The following is a 26993-nucleotide window of genomic DNA, read 5'->3' as shown; positions in this document are numbered from 1 at the left end:
CTGCCCCCCACCCTCCCTGCTCAGTGTCCCCCACACCCTGCCTGCTTCCCTCGTGGCCCTGCCAGGGCGACACTGGGACTGTGGTCCGTGGTAGCTCAAAGCGCTGGTGAGGCAGTGAGGTTTCCTGTGGGTGCTTTTCCCTGACGCCAACAACCAGGTAAATATTTGCAGACGGTCTTGTCGAGGCTTGTGAGATGGTTTTCTTTCCTCCCTGCCCCCAGCAGGCCTGTGCCAATCCCTGGCCACCTTGGGGCAGAGGACACCCGCAGACCTGTTTGAAGTGGCCAGAGAGCGGAACCTCTGGGTGCTGGGGCTGCTTTGTTTGCAGAGGGTCCTTTTACTGCTGAGCTTGCTGGAGGGGCAGGAAGGCTGACACCCCCATCTCCATGAAGTTCAGAGCAGGGTCACTTGGGGGTGCGCCCCGGCGCCTTTCATGTGCATTGTCCCAGAAGCTGCCAAGCAGCCCCTGGTCCGCTCCCAGCCCGTCTCAGAATTTGGCCCTGCACGCAGCAGCGGGTCTGCACTGAGTTATCTGGGCGAGGAGGGTCGGGGAGGGGAGAGGAGTGGTGCTCGGGGTGACTCATGCCGGTTCTCCTGAGGCAACCTAATCGTCAGCCTGCTAAGTTGCATGAGCTTGTCCAAAAGCAGATCAGATAACGCAGAGCCTTTGCTGCCCGTCCTCCTCTGGAGTCTGTCACTCATCCCTGCACAGCGACCAGGAGCCTGGAGTGCAGATTGCAGTGCCCTGGCTACCCTCTGATTTTGTTTCTGTGTTTTTCCATTTTGGATTCTTGCCCCTCTCCCTCTGTACTGCTCTTTCTGTGGTCTCCCTTCTTCTTCCCCCAGAACGCAGGGGGCTACCGTTACGCTTGCGAAAGACGCCGCAGACCCCGTGGCCGCGATGAGGCTTCCATTACCGTATTGATCTGTACCGTTTTTAGCGGGGTGGGAATCGATATTCCATTAGGGAATGTGCACGCAGACGGTGAAGTCGAAGCTGCCTTTTATGCGGTGCCAGCCTCCGCGCAGAGGGGTGGGGACGTGGCTCCTCCCTGCTCCGACTGCAGCTCCCTCTGGCATGAGAAGTATTTCAGTTCCCCAAACTCTCAAGCCTGGAGCCCTTGTGTGTTCTCTGGCCCCGTTTCAAGAATTAGTAGATTGTTAAGGAAATTCTTTGGCTATGTTTTTATCTTAATATGGTAATGCCTTTTTTCACTTTGGCACTCCATTTTCAGGGAATTAGATCAAGGCTATTATTTATGGTTCTGACAAAGCAATTCCCAAGTCATTGGGACTGAGTTTGTGGATGCCCCATTGGGAATGTCTCCTGTTCTCTTCACTGGGGATGGCAAGGGGTGGGTGGGAGGCAGGGGAGGGACATACATTGGTTCTATCTGACAGTTTAGTTTGCAACAGTGTTTAGAGGCCAGGGTTGGCCAGCTACAGCCTGTGGTCCAAATCTGGCCCTCCATCTGTTGTTGCTAAATAAAGTTTTATTGGAACATAGTCAAGCATTCATTTCGGTAGCGTGTATGGCTGCTTTTGCCCTGCAGTAGCAGACCTGAATAGTTGGGATGGAGAGGACCGTATGACCTGTGAAGCCAAAAACATTTGCTTTCTGGCCCTTTGCAGAAAAAGTTTGCCAGCCCCAGTGGTAGGTGCCTGACATCTTGTCCTGAAGAAGTGCAGAGTGGCTGGGAGGTGGATTTGCTCACAAGAACCCAGCGAGGCCAAGTGCTACGTGGCCAAGGGAAGGCAGAGAAGCTGGTTTTGTTTGCGCTTTCTCCTGAGGGAGGTTGTGTTTCTTCCCTGAAGATAAAGCTTCAGTCTTGCTGGAGTGAGCAGCCGGAGGCCTTATTTTTGCCCATTTCTCTGTGATACTGATGGAAAGGAGTTTGCTCGACTTCCAAGATGTTTTATAAATTGCTATCCAATTTTGAGAACCTCATAGACCTTTTAAGGTCTGGTTTGTTCATTCCCAGTTATTCCTTATTCACTCCCCCGTCTATACATGTGCACTGGGCACCTGTCTTGGCCAAACACTGTGTTAGGTGCTGAGGATGCCGTGGCCGTGGGCAGACGTGGGCCTGAGATCTATCAGGAGTGGGGGGTGTGGAAAGTGGACTAAATTCAGTGGTTTAAGTACAGCGCGGGAAGCAAACAGAAGGAGTAAAAGGCTCTGGGGGTCTGAAGACCTCTGCAGTCAGGGTAGGCAGGGAAGCTTATCCGAGGAGGTGACTTCCGAGCTGAGATGGAAGGACAGAGACAGCCAGCGGAGGGGACAAGCGGGAGAATGAGCCTTGCAGGTGGAGTTACCCAGTTTCCCATTTCTGCCCAGCCAGGAGGACCTGAATCTTGGACTCAGTGCAGACTTTCATTTTCCAGGGAGTTTATGAGAACCTTCCAGAACACAAGCCAATGTTTCTGGTTAGCTTGTTTCTCTGTGTACTGTCTACCTTTCTTATAGGCCTTGGTTCTTTGGGGTTCCCGCTCATACTGTGGAAAGCTCCGATGTCTTAAGTAGTCAATCTCCTGAGAGTCCGAAAGTACAAAAGTCCATCATGATCTGGTTACCTCTCATTCACAGCGAGATAGATGTAGAAAACCATAACTGGTTTTCTAAAATCATCCAGACCTGTTTCTATGGCAAGGGAGAAATAAGACCTACTTGTGAATTGAGGACTGATTATTCTAATAAATGTGCTAATTTAACAAGTCACTTTGGTTAAACAAAACACCAGAATCTGATAACAGGAACATGGGACTCGTGGTATTTCCCTCTTTGCTTTATCTACCAGGCAGCTCACAGAAACCATTGGCCCTCCCTTCATCCCTACTTTATGTCATGAATATATATTTAAGTAATGTATTATAATACGCCTCTAGTGGTTGACCATACCGGCTTATTTTTATATAGAGGAAGGTATACATCTTTTAACAATTACTAAATAAATTTTTAAAAAATCCTATCTCCTGGGTAGCTTTAGCTGCATGTGGGGCTCACACCAGCTCTAAGTGGTCTTAGGTAATGAGGACCCAGTGTCTTCAGTCCAGTTCAGCGGACACTGAGCAACCCCTGCGTGCTGCATGCTGAGCCCAGCAAGCAGACCGGGACCACAGCCGTGCCCACCACTGGGAGCCGGTCGATGTGAGCAGCCCTTCCCCTCCCTGAGCCTACAACCTTGCCGACAGCTGCAAACCAGGCCACCTCCAGAGTCACTTACCCAAACTGAAATGCCAGGCCTAGCTAGCCCCAATCATTACCCAGTTTTAAGATCCTGAGGGAGAGTGTTCATTCTTTCATTTCTTCACGTAGTCATTTATTGATTTTGTAAATATTTATTAAGCGTCTGCCATGGCCAGACACAGTATGGCCTCATCTGCCACACCGAGGTCGGTGGATAAAAGGGGACGGATCAGAGCGGCGGGCCTATGGAGAAGACTTGACCCAGACCGTGATTTTTCCCCTCTGAATGCCGCAGGTTATATACAGTCACTGGTCCTTGGGCTCTCATATAGAATTGTTGACATTTTGTGGTTGAAACAACAAGAGTAAGGGAATGCCTGAGACGGCAAACATTTCTTGATACAGCTTAAAGGAGACTAAATATTGTGGTGGTGTTCATAAACAGTGAGGAGGAAGGTGGTTTCCTCTCTTCATTTGTGCGTGCTCTTTTGCTCTCTCTCTGTTTTTGAACAACCGTCCTCTGTTCTCTTTCTCCTTCTCTGTCTCCCCTTTTGTCTCCCACCTAAACCTCTCCCACCCTGCCACCGTCCCATTCGTGCTGTCTCTTCTACTCCCCTCCCTAGACAGCAATGACAACCTGGCAGGTGGGGAAACAGATGATGGCAACTCTGCGCTCACACCCATGTTCTGAGTCTGTGTATGTTGGGATCTTAGTGCCCATGTAGCAGATCCTTCCTGTCCTAACCTTTTGGCTCCTTGCTCTCACCCCTCCACTCACCCTTGACCTTGTCAAGGTCCTATCCTTGCTCTTGTCATCACTGATAACTTTCACCCTCTCTAGCCCGGATCCCAAGCATCTCACTCTAGGGCTACACCCTCCTCCCCTGGTGGGACCGGCTTTACGGGTGTGTGACTTGCATACTCACAGGCCTTCTGCTCCAAGGTCACTGTCCTGATTTTTATCCTTGAATTTCTGTTTTGTAAGTGAAGTTTGATGATATAATGGAACCTGCTCAGGGGGCTGGGAGGCTTAGATCCATCCTCCTACTGTCTTCTCACTCCCTGGTCCCGTAGGACCCCTGGCCCTGCCTGATCTTCCCCACCCTGTCTCTGTGCAGTGGTCGTTGCTACCCTCCATCCCTGGAAGGGGTGCGGGATGCCCGCCCCACAGCATCGTGGTGGTGTGGTGTGTGGCGCAGGGCTTGGGCTGGGCTGATGATGCCATGGGCAGTCTGTGAGTCAGTGGGTGGGGGCAAGCCTCTCCCACCCTGATCCAGGTAACTAATGCGTCTTGGCACAGGGTCATCAATGCCCTGAGGGCCACCCATCCTCCGTGGGTTGGGGTGGTGGGCCCTTAGAAAGGGAGAGACCTGGCCAGACTTCCCCACCTTCAACCAGAGCACAATGCATGGTCTTGTTAGAGTGGGAGGCTGGGAGACACGGCTGAGACTGGGTGCAGGCACTTGCAGGGTGGGTGCAGGTGTTAAAGTCCAACGGAAGGCGGTCGATAACCACAGACAAGAACTGGCTTCAACCGGCTTGCCAGCTGTCTAGCTCACCTTACATGAACCTTGGTTAATTACGATATCATTTGCATTGTGGTTTTTAAATTTCTCCGCCCTTGAAATCACCATGACAGTTCTGAAACACCTATATAAAGTATGAAAATGGGCGGGGGCCCAATTCTAGGAATTACTACCCAAATTCTTAGTAAAAGCCACTCCTTAGTCTTGAATAGTCCTCCCCTCAATTAGTGAGACTTCAAAAGGCCCCAAATCACATCCTCCTGGTGCCACTGCTCTTTTCCAGCCAGCCGCTCCCTCTTGCTGTAGAGAGTGTACTTTTACTTTCAGTGAAAGCTGCTTGCTTTGGCTTACCTGATGCACCCTGAAATTCTTTTCTTCTGACCTGCACCAAGAACCTGAAAGAAGCTCCACTTGGAGGCCGGTAACAGTCTGGAAGAACACAGAGCTGCGAGGCCCCTGGGTGTCTGCACTGACCACGACAATAACTAGCAAATAAAAAACATCATGGCAGGTGGAGAGAGAGCGTGTGGAAGAAAGGAAAAAGCCTTATGTTTTAGTACCTTTCACTGCACTTTTTATCTGCTTTATGAACAAGGGGCCTGCGTTTATATTTCACACTGGCCCCCTGCACGTTGTGTAGCTGGTCCTGCCACCCTAGTGGCAAGTCAGCAAATCTTTGGTTTGTCTGGGTGCCCAGTCCACAGATCTGTCTGTCAACTTTCCACTGCCCTGCTCACGGGCTCACGTGCTTCCTCACCCAGGTGGGGTCACTCTCTCTAGCAGGTCCTTAGGTGGTGACATCCCCATGAACGACTCCTCTTTGGCCTGGCTTCGTTTTCCTCAGGAATCCTGCAAGTTCTACGGCTCTGCTTCTTGCTGGGTTGGGGGATGTGCCATTTTCTCCGTTGCATATTGTTTAAAGAAGATGAAAGCTTAGCATAACTGTTTCCAGAAGGCACACTGAGTCACTCAGTTGAGTCACAGCCAGTTGCTGCAACATTAGCCTTTGCAGCAAACTTCACCCATGGCAGGGCCGGCCTGGGAGCCCCTGCCCAGAACTGAGGGTGCTGGGCAGCCGCGGGTACAGTGGATTGTGCAGATTCAGCAGCAAAACCATTTTTGTAACTTGGGAGCACTTTGTACTTTTCAGAGGAGAGAAAGAAGTCATTGACTTGGCTCATTAGGCTGAAAAACAGTTGCCAATTTTTCGTTTAGTTTTGGTTTTGTTGGTTTGTTTTAATTCTCTTCTCTCCAAGCTTTAGGAAATGAGGTTGACTGAGGTGAGCGCCCGAGGGCTGTTGGGCAAAACCCCTGAACGGAAGCTGAAATACTGATGGGTCATTGGTTTTTGTGTCCTCTCTGGAGCTTTGTTGGCCAAGCCAACACCTGGGGACTTCCAGGAATCCCCCTCTCACCGCCAAGAGGTTTGCAGGGATCAGTCCACCCCATGGGGCTTGCATGGAAAAAGCTTCATTAGGGACCCCAGTGCCTGTTCTGATCTTACCCATTTAACTACTGTCTGCGCGTAGATTTTTTTGAAAATCAACCAGGTCTTCTGGAAAGAACCTTGTGTCAGAGCAGAGAAGAACATCGCCAGGCTCAATTCCCTTATTTTAGAGGCAGTAAAACCGAGACCTAGAGAAGCTTATCAAGTGGCCCATGTCACAGAGTGCGTTAATACAGGACCAAGACTGGCCCCAGGCGTCCTGCTGCCTGGACAGTGTTTTTGCAGCGCATGTGGAGCCTGAGGGGGCAGTGTGTGTGTGTGCGTGTGTGTGTGTGCGTGTGTGTGTGTGTGTGTGCAGGAGCACACGCATGTGTGTTTTGTCGAAGTCGTCACTTCTGCGCCACTTTGGTTGATGTTGGAGAGTCATCCCGGGGCATCACTCAGGACAGGCCCAGCTTTTGTGCCCTGGGGGAGTTCCGGCGATTGTGGTCCAGACGCGGGATGCCGCTCATGGTGCCCTTAAGGCTGAAGCCGTGCACACAGGCCTTCCCCATGCCCTCCCTCGGCGTCCCTCAGGGATGGTCTCTGTTCTGATTTTTCTTAGACTCGCTCATTGCCCTGTTCTGAGTCCTACCCACTCTCGTCCCTGCCCTGTGGGATGATCAGGGGTGCAGAACAGCTCTTTCCTCGCTGCCCGGCCCTGAGCCCTGAGCCCTGAGCACCCGGGTGGTAGGCGCGGGCTGCTGAGCAGAGTCTGGTGTGGAGGCCGGGGCGGTGGGGCTCTAGTCCCAGCAGCAACACCACCCACTGGGGGCCCTTCAGTCCCCTCACCGGCGAACTGGGCATGAAGCTGTCCTGCCTGTGCCACACAGCGGCGGGTTGCGAAAGCCGAGCACGTGGCAGAGCCTGAGGAAGCTGTGTAGACGGAGGGCATGCTCTGCGAGTGGGTTCTTGCCTTGGCCAGGCTCTGCCCCTGGCACTGGAATCTTGCTCTCGCCACCGCGGAACCGTGGAGACCATTGCTTCTCTTTGAGCAGACTTCTCCTCCTGCTCCCACCCCTCGAGGACACTTTGTGAAGGAATAACCCCTACTAGAGTCCTTTCTAGACGTGGTTAGTTGCTGGCATTAGGATCGTCACTTAAAAATGAACCATTTTGCCCACGCTTTGGGGGCCGCCCATGGCCGCCCATTCTACAGCCTTCTTCCCTCCTGGCAGAGCCCTGGGTTTGTTTAGTCCCCCCCGACTCCACCCTATTCCTGAGGGGTGTAAGGCTGTCACGGGGACCATGGTCCCCTCTCCAAAGAGTGGTCAAGGGTGACGCTACGACCCATGGGGGGAGTGTGCCGAGGCACTCCTGGAATTTCCTCGCCCTTCTGAAGAGACACACTTCCGTGGGCACTTCTGTCTTGTCGCGGTGTCTGCAGTGGCGGTGGCCGTCTTGGGACCATGACAACAGGCTCCAGTTGATTGGACAGAAGGAAGGAAGCCTCGTTCTCGAGCCTGCCTTTGAGCCTCGGAAGTTACCCGCCCTGGCACACCCTGCCCTTGGCCAGGTGGATACGTACTCTGTTTCGAGTTGGGTTTTTTGTTACTTGCAGCTAAAAATACCCTAACTGATACACACAAATCATTTTTAGTGCTGTTATGTGTTTAGCCCTTATGGAAGGTTCTGGGCTGAGCTGCCCGTGGCGGAGGGAGGTGGGCTTTGCCTCTTCTTACTGAGTGTCCCGGTGGCTGTGTGTGGCTGTGACCACACACAGAGCAGGGGTGGATTTCCTAGATCTCCTTGTTCCCCACGCCGTGAGCACGGGGGACACGCAGTGAATGTGTTGAGAAAGTTCTCTTTTGCGTAGGCAGGGATGGTGAAAATGAGGCTGCCGGGCCTGTTGTCTTTGTTGGTTTGTTGTAATCTGTTAATGCATGAACCGTAGGAGCCTTCTTTAGTCAAGCTAGGGACCAGCCTCTTCCAAGTTTTAGCATCAAATCTACCACACAATCAGCACAGTGCCTATGGCTGGTATTCAGTAATTTCCACAGACGCGTTAGGTGCGGAGTCCCCTGCAGCCACCCTCCCCCGAGCCGTTTCTGCACCGGCCTGGGCAGCAGTGAGCTCACAACCCGGTGTTAGCGGATTTGCATGTTCTTAAAGTCCTTCTCTCTTTGGCCCTGTTGAGAGGACACCGTTTAACGTCCCTGAGTCACGTGCAGGCTGGGGGGAAGTGGGCATTTCACCCCAGATGTCCCTTCTCTTCTACTGGCCTCCCGGGCTCCCCCTTCCTAAGACCGTGAGAACCGGCGTGTGACGGGCTCAGGCAGAAAGTTGTTGTCCCAGAAGGACCTGGGCCAAACATGAGCTCCGGGATCTCCCGGTGGGGTCTGGTCTGGGGTCTCCGAGTCGTGGAGCCTCAGTGGTTTGCATTTGCCATCTCTCTGCTTTTGTGCCCACGCCCACTTGCATTTTCTTTTCCCCAGCAGTGTAAGAATCTGGCGTGAAGATGGGGACCCGCATGTGGCCTCTCCGCTCCCCTTCCCCTTGGCCTCCTCCTCTGTGATGGAGGATGGGTGTTTGCCCCACCTACTTCTAGGCACACTGGGGGGCTCCCGGGAGGCCCAGAGGAGAGGGGGTGGCACCTTTAGGATGGCCCATAGCTGGTGCCACTTCAAAGCAGACTCAGAGCGTCTGCACCCAGGGCCTGGAGATGCTTTGATGTGGACAGCGGAAAGGGACGCTAGACTAAGAATGAGCAGACCCCGCAGGGTTTCATGGCCTCTGCAAGTCAAGGTCGCTGCACGGCTGTGTGTTTCCAGCCATATCTGCAGTGGATCTCCCCCAGATGCCCCCATGGAGCGGATGTCTAGACAGCTATGCAATTAAGTGCTTAATTACCAAGTAGGAATTTGGCCGGGCCGAGGTATAGCTGCTGAGCAGACAGGCCAGAGCTGGGGCTCACGGCTGAGAAGGAGCACCACTTGGGTCTGGAATGAGCTGACGGGGCGACGCTCCTGCAGCCAGCCGGCACCTGCAGGGAGCTGGGGCCAAGTGGCCCCCCCAAAGGCAATTTGACCTCAGGGACAGCTGTAAATCTGGCCTGGCTGACATCTCTGCAACACGTCACTCCCTTGCAAAGATTTCTGCCTGTAATTAGAATTCCAGGGTGACACGTCCTGGAAGTGCAGGTCCGGGCCCTGGGAAGCCTGTCTTCTTATCTATCCAGGATGCTCAGGGGCTGTAAAAATTCTCTCTGTCTCTGAGCCTCAGTTTCCCCATCTGTAAAAAGGGCAGAAGGAAATATGCCCTAACTCCTAAGATTGTCATGAAAGTGCTTCGTCCTCTGGCAGGCAAAAGGCTTACTCCTGTCTCATAAGTCTGGGGTTTATAGTATAAGACCTTGCCCCTCCATATGTGTCTACTTGCTTCATAACCTGTGAAATATTAGTGTGAATAAAAGCTTAAAGGAGATGACAACTGGAGTTGCCCATCCGTGCAGGCTTAACTAAGTGGCCACTTAGGTGTCCATGTTTCCTCCCCTGTGTTCGGGCGAGGACTGGGTCTTGGGGAGACTCCCTGGGCTTGCGTCACGGGTGTCCACCTTGCCCAAGCCTGTGTGGTCACCCGAGTGTGGCTGGGCCAGGCTCATCCACAGGGTGCTCTGGGCCCCATGGTGGGCGCAGGCAGTGTCCGCTGGGGGCCTGGCCCTCCCAGGGAGCGTGGATGGGCAGCGTGCAGGCCCCCGGGCTCCTCCTCCCTCCTGGGAGTCTGTCCCCTCTGTCCTCACCGCTTCCCCCAAAGTGTTTTCTTTTCCCTCTGAATCCCCTGGGCCCGAGCTCAGACTGTGGAAGAGGAGCACTGCAGGGAGAGTCGCCTTTAGGTCGGAGACACAGAGCCTGCGTCTGGCTCCCTTCCTAGGAGGCGCAGGCAGGTGACAGGGGTGGGAATGAGCTAAGTGCAAATTGAGATCTCCGCAGTGAAGCTGGGCGTGCTGGTCTGCAGTCCCAGCTAGTCAGGAAGCTGTGGTGGGCAGATGGCTTGAACCCAGGAGTGTGAGTCCCGCCTGGACAGCATAGTGAGATCCCATTTCTAAACAACAACAACAACAAAAATCTCTCCATGGCGGGTCCTGCCTCGTAACTTTCTGGCGTGGCTTCCAATCTGTGGCTGGGCAGACGCGGGCTGGGCGTCTTTCCTGGGTCTGGCCTGGCCCTCCAGCCTTGCGTCTTCCTTTCCTGGGCAGCCCTGCAGCCTGTGCCGACTTATCCTGCCCCGCAAGCCCGGCCCTGAGGGACTCAGAGAAAGACACGGCTTTCCAGCCAGCCGGGGCCTGAAGGAACAGCAGTGTCCCCGGCAGACCTCCCCGCGCATGGCCGAGCGCACACGGGCAGCTCTGCCTCCGGCCCCACCCCCACGCTGAGGTCATTCCTGGCAGGGCTGCTGGCACGCGCCCAGGGTCAACACGCCGCGCTCGCGGGTGTGCTGTTGGATGCCGATGAGCTAGGGGAGCATGGGGCTGTGGGGCGCTGCAGGCCTGCACCCCCACCCTCAGCCCTGCACGCTGCAGCCTCCAGTGACCCCAAGGGGAAGGGGTCACTGTCAGGGCAGTGCCTCGCTGGGTGACAGGGACCGGCTCACTGGCCTGTGCCTCACTGGGTGACAGGGACTGGCTCACGCAACCCTGGCTGGCGGGGCTCTGCCCCTGGGTTTGCGCAGGTCTAATCCTGACGGCGCTAACCAGCGCTTGGACGGAGCTGCCACGGGCCAGGCGGTTTGCAAAGAGCTGTTCAGATCTTAAGTCACGGCATTCTCACCGCGGACCAGCGAGACAGGTGTACTGTGTCACTGCCAGATGACAGAACTGGGCACCTGGGCGCTTGCAAGCTGGGCCCCGATCTCAGCTGGCAGCCCGGCCCAGGTCTGCACTCCTGCCCACGCACACGCTCTGCTGGGCCTCCCGCTGGCGGTGAGCCGGGCCGCGTTGCTCTTCCTCGTGCAGTCTCTTAATGTCAGTTTTCGGTCTCGGGCCCTTTCTTCAACATTCCTTTCTCCCTCCATGAGGGAGCATCTTCCCTACCCGTATGTGTTGGGGGAATGTGTGTGGCGTGGCACTATGTAGTGGCTGAGAGAGTCTGGGTTTGGGGTCTTAGTTCCAGGTTTAAACCCCTGCTCTGTCTCGAGCCACCCAGTCTCTTGGAGCCTCAGTTTGCTCATCTGCTCAATGGGCAGAGTGATCGCCTCACCTCATCGGCTGGTGTCTGCTCGAGTAACCCTGGGTCCCGCCCACACTACCCTCCTGGACAAACATGAGCCTCTGGAGTTGCAGCTTGCAGGAGGGCTGGGACGGCAGCTCTCTGCTTTCTGGGCCCAGGCTGTGTTGTTCGGGGCGGCTGCTCGCTGTGACTCTGAACAAAGGCGGAAGGAACCCGGGAGGTTGGCTCGGAGGGAGGCAGGGAGGAGAGCGGGCCCAGCGCCTTCCCTGATGGAAGCGGGGAGGCCCTCGTGTGGTTCTCCCCAGCGTCTCAGCCCCAGCGACTCCAGCTGGCTTCAACTTGTCCCATTTTGTCGCGACGAGCTGTTCGGGGCTCCCCACCGTATCTGGCCTTCGTGGGGTGCCGGGCATCAGGGCTTCTCGAGCTGGTTCATCGGCCTGCCCAGTCTGGGGAGCAGAGGCAGGAGATGAGGGCTCTTTCAGGAGAGGGGAGGCAGCCCACCTCTTGGGGCTTGGTGTCTTGGGTCCTGGAGGCCTCGCTGTCCCCCCCCTCCATCCCCTCCCCTGGCCAGCGTCACCCGGCGCACGGGGGCACGCTGAGCCGCGTGAGTGCGATTCCTGCCCGCAGAGCCCCCAGGTCTCCGGGACTCGGAGCGCTGTGTGTATGAGTGGACGTGTCGGGGCAGGTTGCACCGCCTGCCCCACGGCGCCAGCCGGCCCCAGACCCTTCCCTGGGGCTTTGCTGTCTCAGACCGCCCCAGCAGCCTTGCCCCAAACCCTAGATCCGTTTTATCACCCTGGGTCTCCTGCCTCGAGGCTTCAGGGCAAGTCTGTGCTGACAGATTCAAGATGTGACGAGACCTCGATGTGGCCTCCAGTGACTTCTGCACGGTTTGCTTGGCGTGCGGCTTTGATGTTTGCTTGTGATGTCACAGCGGGTGGGACGAGAAGTTCGGTCCTTGCCCCCAGGAGAGGGATGTTAGTCCTGAGCTGCTTTCCCCGCCAGACCTGGCGTTTCCGAACGGCCCGTCACTGTCCCTGCATGGTGTTCCATGACATCTGTGCCTTTATGCGCCGTGTTCCGTGAAACACGCTCCGCAGCACCGGCCGTTGTGCTTCCAGGGCAAGCTGCCGGTCCTGCTGCTGGGCCGCTCCTCGGAGCTGCGGCCGGGGGAGTTTGTGGTCGCCATCGGAAGCCCGTTTTCCCTTCAAAACACAGTCACCACCGGCATCGTCAGCACCACCCAGCGCGGCGGCAAGGAGCTCGGGCTCCGGAACTCGGACATGGATTACATCCAGACCGACGCCATCATCAACGTGAGCCTCCGTCCCTGTGCCGCCCGCGGGCTGGGGCAGGGTTTAGCCAGGGGAGAGGGGTCGGCAGAGGTTACATTCCCAAGCTTTCTCGCAGTCTGGGGGAAGTAAAGGAACTGTATCAAACCCTGTGCGTGCCAGCGCCAGCAGCAGAGCGGGGGCACACGGCGGGGGTGCAGATCTGAGCTGCCGTGATGGGGGGCCGGGGGCACAACAGCCTTAGGCCAAGAAGCAGAAGTTGCTTTAGGTCCTTCAGAGCAAAACATTTGGCCTCTGGGCTTCAGAGCCAAACATTTCCTGTGTATGGCACATCCAGAACTTTCTGGAAATTGTTAAGGTCATTTTTATCCATCAAATTTAGGCCGGCAGGAACACACCTCAGGGAAGAGCCGTGCCCCTTACTCCAGGCACCGTGCTCAGGATCAGCCAGGTGGGGGAGCAGATTGGACCGTGCCGTGACGCACACCTAACCTTCCCATTTCTGTTTAATTGCAGTACGGAAACTCGGGAGGCCCGTTAGTCAACCTGGTAAGAACCTCCAATACTTATGTTACTTGCTTGTTTTTATCTATGCACATGCTGTCTTTTAAAAAATGTTTTTGCCTTCTTTTCATACATGGGCTTGCCAGAGCACATTATCTAATTCTTTTAAAGTGAGCTCTGTGAATGCACTGCAACCTTGTAAATTCGCCTACTGAGCTATTCTGGAGAGAGTAAGGCCTGCTGGAGTGGAGGATGGAAGTGTCATGCCAGAGGACATCCTGGTGTCTCAGAGTTAACAGGTGAACGCAGTGCAATTCAGGCCCAGCGCAGGGTGGGCAAAGGAGCAGGCCTGCAGGTTGAAGGTGGCAGCAGCGCTGGCCTGTCACAGAAAGCCACCTCGTCCAGATTAGGTCTCCTGGGCTGCTGAGGGAGCTGGCTGGGTTCATCCACACTGTTTCTCTTGGCCAGGAACCCTCCCCGAAGGCCTGGCTGGAATGAGGAGGAGTTACCCACCCACAAAGATTTATCACTTAAGTCTACACGGAAATACTTCAGCATAAAAACCTAAGCCTTGGAGCCAGAGGGCAGCTCGGGGGTCAGTTACAGACAATGACATCAAGGCCATCTTAGCAAGGCCCAGGATGGCGGCACCACCTAGGTGGTCCCTCGGTGCCAGGGACTGAGATCTCGGCGCTTGCTCGCGGGAAGTGTGTGAGGCGAGATTTAGACTCTCTGGCAGCTGGCCCTTCCCAGAGGGAGAATGAGGCGTGATTATGCCACCTGCTCTGCCCCAGGGGCGCTGCCCTTTCCTGGTATCCGAGCACGACTCCCTGAGCTCACGGGTGTTTCTCCCTGACACCAGCAGAGCCATCTCAAGGTCGTTGGAATTGGGAGAAGCAGAGAAGCATAAGGCGTAGACAGCCTCCTTAAACGGAGCAAATAGCGTGTGTTTTGAAACTATCTGTGATTACAGCGAGGTGACCACCGCGTGCTGACCTAGAGCGTGTGTCGATTCCGTGGCTGAGCCTGGCTTACGCGGCCCAAGTGTCCTGAGGCCTCTCACCCTGCTCCCCTGGGACTCTTTCCCTCCAGTCCTCCCTCGTTCTCTGAAATAGCGCCAAGACTTCTTTCCTAGAATCCTCCACTCTCTTTCGGTGCACACCTGCTGGCAAACCTTCACGACTCAGTAAGCCGCTTCCTTCTTGCTTTCCAGGACGGTGAAGTGATTGGCATCAACACTCTGAAAGTGACAGCTGGGATCTCCTTCGCAATCCCATCGGATAAGATTAAAAAGTTCCTGACCGAGTCCCATGACCGACAGGCCAAAGGTAAAAGCAGGTGCACACAGCCTCGGGGGCTCCGGAGGTTCAAGCCTGTGGCTCAGCCGCCCCAGGGGGACTTGGGAGAGGGGAAAAGGACAGCCGTAAGCCAGCCAAGCCGTCTCCTGCCAGGAAGGAGAGGGAATGCACGTGATTAGGCCCCCGTGTCAGGTCACCGATGTGTGACCATTTTTGCCCTCTGATCATGGAAACTTCACGTCCATGATCCCACGTGATTTCTGCATCTGATTTCACTTGAATTATTCATTTATGCCATTTAAAGCCTTTGTCCTATTAGGTAGAAATTATTAGGCCCATTTTTCTGATGAGAAAACTGAGATTCAGGGAGATCATTCATTCTACGAATGTTTACTGACCCATCTGGCAAATCAGGCTGGGGGCTTGGCAGTGGGTGGCTCACCAGGGGCCCTTGCAGGTGTGGCCTTTGTGTTCTGCTGGGGCAGGGGGTGCTGAGAGCAAGCAAACAAATAATACAATATTAGAGAGCAGTCAGTGCCCCCAAGAAAATGGAGCAAGGTGGCTGGCAAGGGAGAGACTGGGGGTGGCTAGTGGAGATGGGGGTGGGGCCGGGAAGCTCCCTCCAAGCTGTGGGCTGATGGAGAAGTAGCCAAGGGCAGTGGACGTGGCAGAGCCCAGACAGCATCAGGCCCTGTGGCCCTGGCCTTACACTGCAGCCTGGCGGACGGGGCCTCTGGCTGCTGGTGTCCCTGGCACACCCACCAACTGGGCTGACCTTCTGTGTTTTTTTGTTGTCACACCAGGAAAAGCCATCACCAAGAAGAAGTATATTGGTATCCGAATGATGTCGCTCACATCCAGGTGGGTAAACAGGATGTGTGTCTGTGTCTTAAATTTAAATAAACCTGAACTTGAGAAGGCGCTCACAGGCACCCATGAAAGAGAAAGTTTATGCCGCCCCAAAACATCTCAGTTTCTGCTTAAAATGCAATAGTACCGGGGAGAGGACAGCTGCAGGCCTTCTGTCTCTGTGAGCTGAGCTGGTTTCCCTTGTTTGCAGCAGGCCCTCCCATCTAGAAGATTCTGCCGTCCTCTTTGAAGACAGGCCCGAATAGTCGGAAGGGGGTGGGTGGCTGGTTCACTCTGGCTCATGCCTTCCTTTCCCCAGTGTTCTGTTGCAACCCACCTTCAGGGCGGGCCCAGCCCCAGAGCACCTGCCTCTCATTAGCTGTGCCGCACGTGGGCCGCGGCTCAGGAATGCCAGGTCAGGCCGGCAGGAGGGAGTGAATGACGGATGGGCTTGTTTTCCCCAAGCTGGTGGAAGCTGGAGCCTGTGGTTGGCAGACTGATGACATCCTGGTGTTTTAACCTGGATGAAAACTCGGGTGTAATCTTATGAGTCCTGGTAATGGACTCAACTGGCATGGCTGAAACTGTCACAGATAAAGAACAGAGTATATAACCGATATATTGATGTGCTAGGCTTTATGATGAATTATTTATTAAGTAATTGTTAAAATATTACTATATTTTGGTACATATTATGAATGGTGCTGCTTTTCTTAGCCCTCCAGAAAATGGGGTGATTTACTAAGACTAAAATGTCATCAGTTATTTGTCTTTGGAACTAGGAGAGACAGAGGTATAGGGTAAGCTGTTAGCCCTGGGTTCTAGTCCCAGCTCTGATACTTCCTGGCTTGTGACCTTGAAAACAACTTGACCTCCTCATGCCTCAGTTTCCTTCTCTCCAGGATGAGGATGACAGTGCAGGCTTTCCTGGTGCGGCCAGGCTCGGCTCAGTGAGTGGTGGCAGTGGTCACTAGCCACCATTTATCACGTGCTTACTCTGGGTCAGGCGCTGGGCCATCTGCCTCGCCGAGATGACCTCATCTGATCCTCACAACAGCCCGTGTTGCAGAGCACTGTTACTATACGGGTGGGCAAATGAAGGCACAGAGAGGTTACGTAACTATCTGAGGTAACACAGCTAGAAGGTGGCAGAGCTGGGGCTGCAGACCAGATGGTAGTTACTATTAATTAACTGATAATAATAATGATTAAAGCACTCCCCTTGCTGTTACCAGGTGAATCTTTGATGTCAGTAGTGCAACAATTTTAAAGTAGAATCAGAACTCCTGGGGCAGTTTTACGTTAGGCTCATGGAGGAGAAGGAGACCGGTGAGGCCTGAGTCTTGGCCAAGGACGGCCCGTTGTCACTTACGCTAATGGGGATGTGTTTCCCTGCCCCCCCCCCCCCCCCCCAGCAGCAAAGCCAAAGAGCTGAAGGACCGGCACCGAGATTTCCCAGACGTGATCTCAGGAGCGTATATCATTGAAGTAATTCCTGACACCCCAGCAGAGGCGTGAGTTAGAGTCATTTTCCCTTTTCCTGATATTCTTGTGGTTCCTGGGGACAGCAGGGGAGGGCGTGGGATCCTTTTATATGGCTGCGGATGACTGTGCTGGTCCTTGACAAACATGGTCAGACGTCTCAGGGCTCCTCGACAGCAGGGCGCTCTCTCTGTCTTCAAACGTCCTCGCTCCGCTAGGGCCATCCAGACGGGAAGCGCAGTGGCAACCTGGTGATGAGTCTCTGGGATGGCCTGGCTGGGGACAAAGGGTTAAGGAGCGGTGTCCCCAAGCCATCCGGCTTTGGGACTCACCTCCTCCTGGAGTCCTCCTGGATTGTGTCTATTACCAGGTAGGCTACACCTGTCAACACCTCTAGAAAAATAACCCAAGTGACATCAAGGTAACATGAGAAGAAGCAGCTCAACCAACCATCAGGGTTTGTCACCTGTATTCACATAATATCTGCAGAGAGGTGTGAGACCGGGGGCCAGCAAATATGCCCGGGGGCTGGATGTGGCCTGCCGCCTGCTTTTGTAGGACCCTGGGGCTAAGAATAGTTCTTGCATTTTCAAATGGTTGGAAAAAACTCCAAAATAAGAATAGTGTTTTCGTGACAAGAAAATTATATGAAATTAAAATTTCAGTGTCCACTGAAATATTGTCTATGATATATTGTCTGTGGCAGCATTTGTACCACGACCTCAGAGTAGAATAGCTCCAACAGAGCCCATATGGTTTGCAAAGGCCAAAATATTTCCTCTCTGGCCCCATACAGAAAACAATTTGCAGATCCTGTGCTAGACCTCACGACGGTGTATTGACGCTGTCCTATATGAGAGCTAAAGTTAGAGAGGCAGCCCAGCCAAAGGAAGTGTCTCCTATCAGAGGCGTTCCACCCATGCTGGTGGGAACTGCCGTCGGAGATGTGCTACCTGCTACCTGCAGGCCGGCCACAGTCACACTGCAGGGCAGATGGTCCCTGGCATATTACCCCCTATAGGGTCACTCTGTCATAAGGAAGGCCACACAAGTGCTGGCAGACATTTCTGCGGTGGACACAGTGGACGATTTAGCCTACAAATCTCAAAAGGAAATGCAGCCCGCCGATGGTTTCCAGGGCTGGGGAACCTACAGCCTTCTATTTTAATACAATTTAATTTTTTAATTTTAATACCTCTTAATTTTTTAATGCATTTTTGTTCGTCTTTTACATTTTCATTTTATTTTTTAAAATAAATCTAGGATCTGTTCTGTAAAATTTGGATTAGGTCAAAAGGCCGCACTGAGGGACCTAGAAAGGCCACTTTAAACCATTCTCACCTAAGTTTGACCCTGTCTGCTCTGGACTTCAGGCTTTAAACTGTGCTTCTGCCCACGTAGAGTCAGAGCAGGGGGAACGGGAACCTGACCGTTGTGTGTCCCCTTGTGTTGCAGGGGTGGTCTCAAGGAAAACGATGTCATCATCAGCATCAACGGGCAGTCGGTGGTCTCCGCCAATGACGTCAGTGACGTCATCAAAAAGGAAAGCACCCTGAACATGGTCGTCCGCAGGGGCAACGAAGACATTATGATCACCGTGATCCCCGAGGAAATCGACCCCTAGGCAGAGGCATGGGCTGGACTCCATGTTCCCCTCAAAGACTCCCCGGTGGGCGGCGCTCGAGGACTCTGGCTGGTGGCGCAGGACACCCAAGACTTCCGGCCGCCAGTTTGCTTGTTCGGCGGAAACTGCCCGGCCAGCAGAACCCTTCTCGATAGTTTGCAGGCACGACACGTGTAGGGTCGCAGGGCCGCAGGCAGAAGCTCTGCCCTCCCGTAACCTATGTACGCAGCGTGCTTTCCCTTGCCAGCTGGGGCTGTCCCTGCTTAGACAGCCGACGTTTGCCTCTTCCTTTAACTGCGCCATCATCTTAGTCCGGCTAATGCAGCTGCTGCAACGCGTAGACGAGAAGGAGGCCCCGTGGGAGCGGAGCGGGGCCGGGCGTCTGTGCTCTCCCCCGAGGCAGCACCCAGGGGCGGCGGCTGCGCGGAGACCACGGGCGGTGAACGCTGGCTTCCGAGAAGGCCAAAGTCGCCTCTTTTAGCAACCTCTTCGGAACTGGGAGCACGATGACCTTGAGTTTGAGCTATTAAAATACTTCTTCATATGTTTCTTTCTGGTGTGTTTCTTTTCCTTTCCTGCCAACAGCTGGTTGCAGTCCTTTAGAAATGGTCGTGATGTCAGTGGGGCTCCTCGCTAACGCACATCGTCCATGCAGGGTTGAGCTCTGAGTCTTAGGGGCTGTCTCAGAATCATCTTAGGGGACTCACCAGTGTTATGAGCAACTGTGCTAGGCCACCCAGGCTCTATGAAATAGGGTTTGAGAACAGTTGCGCTTGCATCCAGAGCAGCCTGTCGACCCCATATATCACGCAGTGAGACAACAAAGATTTTCCTGGGCCTCTGCGCCGCGCCAGCACTGCTAAGTGTGTGGGCCAGTTGGAGTAGGACAGACGCGGGCCCGCCCTCCCCAGAGCTTCAGTCAAGAAGCCAGTCTCTTTCTGAAAAGGGGACAGCTCGGGGGGAGACCAGGACGTGATCCAAGAACGGGCCTGTTCCAAGTCCCCAGGAGGCACAAGGCTGCAGCTGGTCTCAATTACCCCGGGTCCTGACATGAGAAACGGGCCTCAAGCCTCGGAGAGTTTAGAGCAGACTCCCTTCGACGTGTTCTTGCACAGGTGCAGCCTGAAGCAGCTGTAGGCACCTTTATCTCCGTGAAAACTTTCCAAGGGTTTGGGAAGTTAGACCCAAGAAGACTGTTGCAAAACTTTAGCTTGGAAGTTTGCACAGGCCGGGGTCCCTGGGGGAGCACACACCCAAAAGAGGGGGCTGTGTATGCCAAGAGCAGTGGGTCATAGGCTTTCCAACTGTCAGCAGTTAAAAAAAAAGGAGAGCCTTGGGCAGGATGGAGGTTCAGTTCTCCAGCCTGAGACCTTAATCTTCCTCGTCCAGTAGAGAGGTAACGTCCAACTCGTACCTGGAGCAGCGGTGGAAGGCCCGGGTTACATGCATGAGCATGTAATGAGCATGCATGAGCAATCCGGTTCAGCAGAGCCCTTGTCGGTATCGCTGCTGGACAGCCTGTGGCTTGTTGCAACCCTGGCGTGTCCCTTTGCTCTCAGGTTGAATGACCTACTAGAGTCAGAGAGGAGCCAGTGAGTCCATTGGCTCTTGGAGTATGTTTTGCCTTCCCTCCCTTTTCCATGAAAGACGATGACTCAGGATGGCCTGTGGCTTCAGGAGCCCACCCCGAGTGCAGCCTCAGTGTTCTGCACATGGGCCTGCTCCCCTGGGTGGTGCCCGGGGCTGAGGGGCTGCCACAGCTGCAGAGGATGCCTGGGTGGTGTTGAGGCCAGAGCCAGCCCCAGCCTGATCCCATCTGTCTTCAGCCTGTCGAGCATCTGTGAGGTCACAGATGGTTCTAGAAGGAATCAGGCTGGTGGCCAAAAAGCTGAGTCCTCTGTAAACACTCAGCAATATTGCCTTGAGGGTCTGCAGGACCCTGGGTGGGTTGGAGTTTTGCCTTTGTGTGTGGTCACATACAGGACCACAGAACTGGCAGCTTGGCACATTTTTTGGCATAGTATATATTCGGTTACATGGCTGCACTGACCCATGGGTCCCTGTATTGCGTGGGAGTTGCTCATCTTGGCACCCCCATACTTGCACTCAAAGTCTGTCATTAGACCTTCCTCTCCTACTTGCTTTGGGCTGTGAGGGAGGTTTTGCAACATGTATTATCCTTAAAGCCTGGAGGCAGGGCACTGAGTTGAAGGAGCTTAGCTTTTGGAGCTAGATGGACTTGGATTTAAATTCAGGATCTACATCTTAATGGCTGTGTGACCTTGAGCAACTTACTTAACCTCTCTGTGCCTATTTCCCAGCTGTAAAATGGGGATAATAATAGCACCTACTTCCTTCAGCTGTTGCGGGGAGTAAATGAGTTAATATATAGTGTACATACATAAGTAAATATCAGCAGCATGTGTGTTAAGTAGCATCTTTGAGCCTCAGCCTTCCCCTATGATGAGGGCTGGCACAATACCTAACATCTATTGGGCACTTCCTGTGTGTCAAACACCATCCTGAACAGTTTACATTTATTAGCTCATTTAACTCTCAGATGGGCCTGGGGTGGATGCTATAGGCACCCCCTTTGACAGGGGGAGAAACTGACACTCAGAAATAATGCATCTTGCTCCAGTCACGAAGCTAATAAGGGGGGACAGCCTGAGCCTGGGGGGTTGGAGCCCGAGGCCTCTGCACGGAGCCGTCCGGCCCATCCTCACCTTCCTGGGGCCGAGGCTCCTGGTCCCCGGCAAACATTCAGGGCGTCCCTGCCCCGGGTCCGTCTCTGGCCCTGTGGGGGCGATGGTGGGGCCTGCAGCCCAGCTCGGTTTCCGGTCCCTCCTGGCCTGTTCAGTCCCTCCACGCTCCCTTTGCCAGCCCTCGGGCTGGTGCGCCAGCGGCTGCCGCTGTCCTGTCTCCCGGGGGGCAGCTCCTGCGCACCAGCGTGGCACTGAGGCCTTCTCCAGCCCTGCTCCCGCGCCTGTCCCGGGCCTCCGCAAACCCGCAAGGCCGCCACGAGGCTGCGCTTTGTCAGCACATTTGCGTCGCTCGGCTGGTCCCCGGCCAGCCCTGCCAGGCGCTTCTCTGGACACACTGGCCGGGAGAGAGGCCCCCGAGTGTGGGGTCCCTGTGCTGTCCCTGCCAGGCCCGGCTGGTGGGCCTGAGCTGGAGGGTCCCATACAGGGTCCTCTCTTTTCTGAGTCCGTTTCCCCAGCTGAGAGTGTGGCAGAACGCTCCTGTCTGGTGCTCGTCTCCTTCTGGTTAACGCTTTAGACAGGCCTGAGCTCCAGCAGGGGCGCGCGGCCCATTTTGGCAAATGCCGCTGAAGCCGGGGCCGAGCCTCGCCGAGGTGTGGACGTGGGTCTGGGTGAATGGGCCAGGCCAGTTCAAGGTTACGCCTCTGAAAGTGGCCATAGATGAGCTCAGAGGGATGACAGCACCAGAGTGGCTTAGTGCCAGGAGGGCAGATCGGTTTCCACTGTCTGTCCTGACAATGCTGGTCAGGTGGCAGGGCCCCTGGGGTGCTGGGCGAAAGATTGTGAGACCCAGTGCCAAGCGGCTTTGAAGGACACCTGCTGCCTGGGTCTCCCTCTCAGCCTTCTGGCAAGGTCATTGTCGTTGTTCTGGGTGTGGCCTGGCATCGGGCTCCCTGGGCCAGTCCAGGAGGCAGGCTGGCGGGAGCAGGTGGGCCGCTCTCATCCTGCTGTCTTGGCTGTACCACCCCACTGCCAGGGCAGACTCGGCTTAGGAGAGGGGACTGTTTGCCACCCTGGATCTGGAGCGCCAGATGCTAGATGCTTGCTCGGAGAGCCGTCCTCTCTGGAGCCCATGTTGTCGGGGACATTCACGAACGTTCTAGCCTTGTGAGCCCTGCTCGCCATTGCTCTAGGTGGGACAGGTGTTGCACTGAGGAGCATTCTGGGAGCCCCGGCAGGTGGGGCTTACTTGTGTGAAGGGAGGGCCAGGGAGGGCCATGTCTGCCAGCCGCACCCAGGGATAGGGATGCAGTGTCACAGTGTCAGTGCTGCTACAGAGCGAATGTGGACATGGGGTGTGATGGACAGACGTGTGGCAGCAGCACTATTGCTACGAATCGCTGTGCCAAGCACAGTGCATGTATTTTACATGCACATCTCATTTAAGCCCCTCAATAACTCTAGGGAATAGAAACTATTACTATCCCATTTTACAGAAGGGGAAATTAAGGCTCAGAGAGAATAAGCAACTTGCACGAGCTTGCCTAGCCAGTCACTGGTGGAAGTGGGATGTGGGGAAGATGGGGGCAGGGAGCAGAGCAGGACAGTGGGGGTCCCAGGCCTCTGGCCCGGTGTGTCTGATTAGAGAACAGTGTCCGGGACAGGGTTGGGAGCACACGGCAGAGCCCTGCCTGGCCCCCAGGTCCTTGGGAGTGAGTCGAAACACCTTTCTGGGACACTTCCTTCACTTCCAATCTCACCTCTCCTTCCCTTCCCGGACTCGACACCTCTGTGGTGTGGAATTGGACGGGCTGTTCCTTCTCTCCTCTGCGAAGCACAGTCTCCTCCTCCTGCTGGCTCTTCACCCGCCTGGTCCTTGAGGAGCCCCTGCCCCCTGCCCGACTACGCTCCCCTGCCAGGGGCTGGCAGCACTGGACTCGTGCTATTGTGACCGCATGTCCCCTTGTCAGGGCGCTGTGGGGCTGCAGTTCCGCAGGGCCGAGTCCATCAGCCATGCCCACTGTTGGGAGCAGAGGACCTGGCACAGGCCGACAAGCAGGTGTCGGTCACCTGGACGAGCTGCCGGTGACGTGGGCCGGCACCGCCCCAGATGTGAAATCTTCTGCAAGCTCAGGGAAGAAGGATCTTGGCGTGCCCTCTGTCACCGAACACATCTTTCCGAGTGGCCACAGTGCACCCAGGACTGTGCTGGGAGCGGCCTGGACTCGCTTGAAGCCTGTGGGGTGTCCGGGGCCGGTGTGTGAGGGGCCCACAGCAGGACCTATGAAGGCCTCGGACACTGGCCGTGGACGGGAGGGTGGCCTCGGGGTGGGGCTGAGGGGACCTTCATGTCTTCACGCCGTGCCAGCGATTCCCTCCTACAGCTGCTGCTTTCAAAAACATTCCCAGCAAGGCCCACTGCAGGGAGTATCCCTAAAATCATGGGTTCAAATCCCAGCCCTGGGTTTCACCAACCGTGAGACCGGGGCCAAGTCCCTTAGTTCCTCCTCTGTAAAAAGTGGCCGGCAGCCGGCGTGGGCAGCTCCTCAGGCCTGGGGAGCCGGGGAAGGCCGCGTGCAGCGCCGGCCGCACACTCACGCTCTGCCGTGACCAGCACCGTCACTGCCACCTTCTTGTGCCTCTTGGGTAAATACAGATGCTGCTCGACTCAGGATGGGCTTGTGTCCCGATAAACCCACCATAAACTGAAAATGCCGTGAGTCGGAAATGCATCTCACACTGTAACCCGCCAGGCATCACAGCTTAGCCTCGCCGGCTCTAAACGCGCTCAGAACACTTGCATTAGCCACCGTCCGGCAAGACCGTCTAACACAAAGCCTATTTCACTGTAAAGCGATGAAAGCTAATGCAATTTATCGAATACTGCACCGGAAGTGAAAAACAGAAAGGTGTGTGGGGCCTCAGAGTGCGGTTTCTACCGAAAGCGTATCACTGCCACACCAGAGCCATCGGAAGTCGGGGCCGTCTGAACTTGGCATGCAGCACTTGTTTTAGCACTTGGGGAAAAAGAAGTGCCCAGAACTAGTAAGAGGATGGGCCGGATTCGATCCCACACTCACCTCTGTCTACTCTCCTAATAATTATTCTCTAGCTCCCGGGCTCCACGGAACAAGGAAGGTAACGGTCATTTGAGGTTTAAAAGCTGCTGATTTGTGGGTGGCCATGAGACTCTTTAAAGTCTGACACTACGTTGTCTCCCCTCTCTTTCTCAGGCTGCCGGAGGCATTATCTGGTCCGACAGGGCAGCCTTCCATCAGAGATGTCCCCGAAAAAGGTCCCCAAATCACCCTGTGGAGTGTCTGGACGTAGATGGTACTCCTCACGCCCCTCGCTCTCAGCCATGCGGAGGGGGGGTCTCAGGTGGGCCGGCTCCCCTGTCACTTTGAGGCTTTGGGAGATGCCAGAGGGGTGACGTCACTTAGTCAGGGCTTGCAAGGAGGAATCTGGCTGCAGAGCTGGTTGCCAGCTCTAGGAGTCAGCTCACGTCCCCCACACCCTGGAAACCCATCAGAGGGGCCCCAGCCTTTTCAGGCCGCTGTGCCTGGTTCTGGGGGCACCCACCTGGGCCGCTCGCCCCCTCTGCATCCCACCTGGGCCCAGTTGTCTGCGCTGTCCGTGCGGCTCCCAACCGGGAGGCCGAGGGCCCCGTGCTTCCAGCAGGGTGTGGGCGGGGCACACGGAGGAGGCCTTTCTGCCCTGGGAACTTCTAAAAGTGACTGCCTGGTGTAGAGTCCCTGGCAAGAATCAGCAAAGATCAAATGAAATGCATAAACAATGCAGTTTTAGTTTAAAGAAAAGGATAAAAAATGGCTCAAACTCCTTCTGGAAAGAGCTGTTAACCGTGTCTCAGCAGGTCAGGCAAGTGCTTGCACGTAACCCACGTCTCCTCCTCCCGGTCCGCCACCATCGTCACCACCAACCACTGCGACAGCATGCCGAGTGCGCCTTATTTCACACACACGGCAGGTGTTGTTAGGGGCCCCATTTTGCAGATGAGGACATTGAGGCCCATAGCGGTGAAGTAACCAGCCTGAGGTCACACAGCGAGGAGGGGGGCTACGTTGGAGCCTAGGGTGTCTGGAACACTCTCTCTTAACCCCCCAGCCATTACCCCTTTGTTTGACACCCGATGACATTTCTAACTGAAGACCCACTTTCGACTGTGGTGTCGTTTTTCGCGGGCTCTTCTCTGGTGCGGTAAAGTCGGCCTGACACAAGCTCGGCGGCTGGTTTGTGAGGATGAGCTTGCAAGACTGAAAAGGTCACACCCTGTGCCACAGGCGTCGCCTCCCGCGAAAGGTCACACACGTGGTGGGCGGCGAGGGAGCGAGCCTGCGGGTGGACGCCTCTGTCCCCATCACGGATGCCTGGGTCCCACGGGTGCCGGGCCCGTCGTAGCCTTCCTCTGTGTTCTCCTCCGATGAGTCATTAGATCTGGACCACCAAGTCTGGAACGACACCCAGAGCGAAAAGCAGGCTTTGTCGTCAAAGGCCTTGCGCTGGTGCTGAGCACAGAGGACGCACTCCGGAAAGCTCGAGTTGCAGATCCCAGACAGGTGTCCTGGGCGAAGGTGAGCAGAGAGGGCTCTTCAGAGAAGAACTTCTCAAAGGAAGAGACTCTCCCGGCAGGTTCAAGCCTGCAGCGTTAAGCCTGAAACGAAAGTGGAAAATCCTATTGCGATTGCCAGAAGCCTGGCAGATGGCTCCCACGTGGCTCCCAGATGGCTCCAAGCTGCATTCCTCCCGCCTGCCCTGCTGGCGCTTCCCGACCCCGTCCTTTTCCCAGGAGAGAAACTTGTGTTCCCAGGAAGGAAAATCTGTTCTTGGCTAATGAGGCCTGGAGGTTTGTGACGAGATAGACACAGGCACTGTGCCTTGGCTGGCGTGGCCCCGTGAAGTGCACCAGGTAGGCCCCTTCCTGTGTGTTCCTACACCCGGGGTACACAGACCCCTCTCCTGTGGTCGGGTGTGGGGCAGTGGCCTGTCCTTGTGGTAAAGGCCAGAGCTGCCTCTCCTCCACGCAGCTGCCATAACCAACGCCCCTGCCCGCTTCTTGGGCGGTGCATCTTGCCCCTGGGCACTGTCTGCTCGCCCCAGGTGCACCTGCCTGGCTGACAAGTCCTGCTCCCTTCCTTGGTTCACCCCACCGAGCCCTGTCAGTGATGCTCGGGCTGCTAAATCTGGTACAACCTGGTCCCTGCTCACACAGAGCCCCTCCTCCCACCAGTTCATGTTGTAACCCACCACCTACTCTTTATCTGTGGGTGTGGTGGTTAATTTTATGTGTCAGCTTGACTGGGCTAAGGGTTGCCCAGATAGCTGGCAAAACATTATTTCTGGATGTGCCTGTGAGGGTGTTTTTGCAGGAAATTAGCATTGGAATCAGTAGAGCAAAGAGGATGCACCCTCATCCCTGCAGGTGGGCCTCACCTAGAGAGAACAAAGAGAACAAAAAGGCAAAGGAGAGGGCAAATTTTCTGTTTCTGCTTGAGCTGGGACATCCATCTCCTGCCCTCCAACATCAGCATTCCTGGTGCCTCAGGTTTGGAGTGGAGCGACACCAGGTTTTCCTGGGCCTCCAGCTTGTGGATGGCAGATCGTGGGACTTCTCGGCTTCCATAATCACGTGAGCCAAGTCCTATAATAAATCTCTTTCTGTGTGTTTATATATATCCTATTGGCTCTGTTTCTCTGAAAAATCTGACTAGTACAATTGCATTTGAGGACCAGAACACTTAAATTATTAATTATTAGGCTAGCAGAGAAGGAAAGAGCTTCTTAAAATTGAGACCGTAGGCCAGGCACAGTGGCTCACGCCTATAATCCTGGCGCTTTGGGAGGCCAAGGCAGGAGGATC

At 55.1% G+C, this 26993-nt stretch overlaps 1 protein-coding gene across 2 annotated transcripts in view; it reads left to right on the top strand.

Moving 5' to 3' along the window:
* The window catches only part of HTRA1 (HtrA serine peptidase 1), a 49644-nt gene extending 30683 nt beyond the window's left edge, over nucleotides 1–18961 (top strand). The window contains exons 4-9 of one of the 2 annotated variants that reach the window (XM_076009728.1): nucleotides 12486–12680; nucleotides 13173–13205; nucleotides 14374–14488; nucleotides 15262–15319; nucleotides 16723–16821; nucleotides 18245–18961. In XM_076009728.1, the coding sequence (XP_075865843.1) occupies nucleotides 12486–12680; nucleotides 13173–13205; nucleotides 14374–14488; nucleotides 15262–15319; nucleotides 16723–16821; nucleotides 18245–18413 (669 nt within the window). In that variant the 3' untranslated portion in view covers nucleotides 18414–18961. The remainder of the gene's footprint in view (nucleotides 1–12485; nucleotides 12681–13172; nucleotides 13206–14373; nucleotides 14489–15261; nucleotides 15320–16722; nucleotides 16822–18244) is intronic. The other variant, XM_020280748.2, reaches the window with a different exon arrangement.
* The last annotated feature ends 8032 nt before the right edge of the window (nucleotides 18962–26993 follow it).

The sequence above is a fragment of the Microcebus murinus genome, chromosome 14 (genome assembly GCF_040939455.1).
Source record: "Microcebus murinus isolate Inina chromosome 14, M.murinus_Inina_mat1.0, whole genome shotgun sequence".
NCBI lineage: Eukaryota > Metazoa > Chordata > Mammalia > Primates > Cheirogaleidae > Microcebus > Microcebus murinus.
Note: the sequence above shows the minus strand (reverse complement) of the source record. Positions and strands in the feature narration are given on the sequence as shown.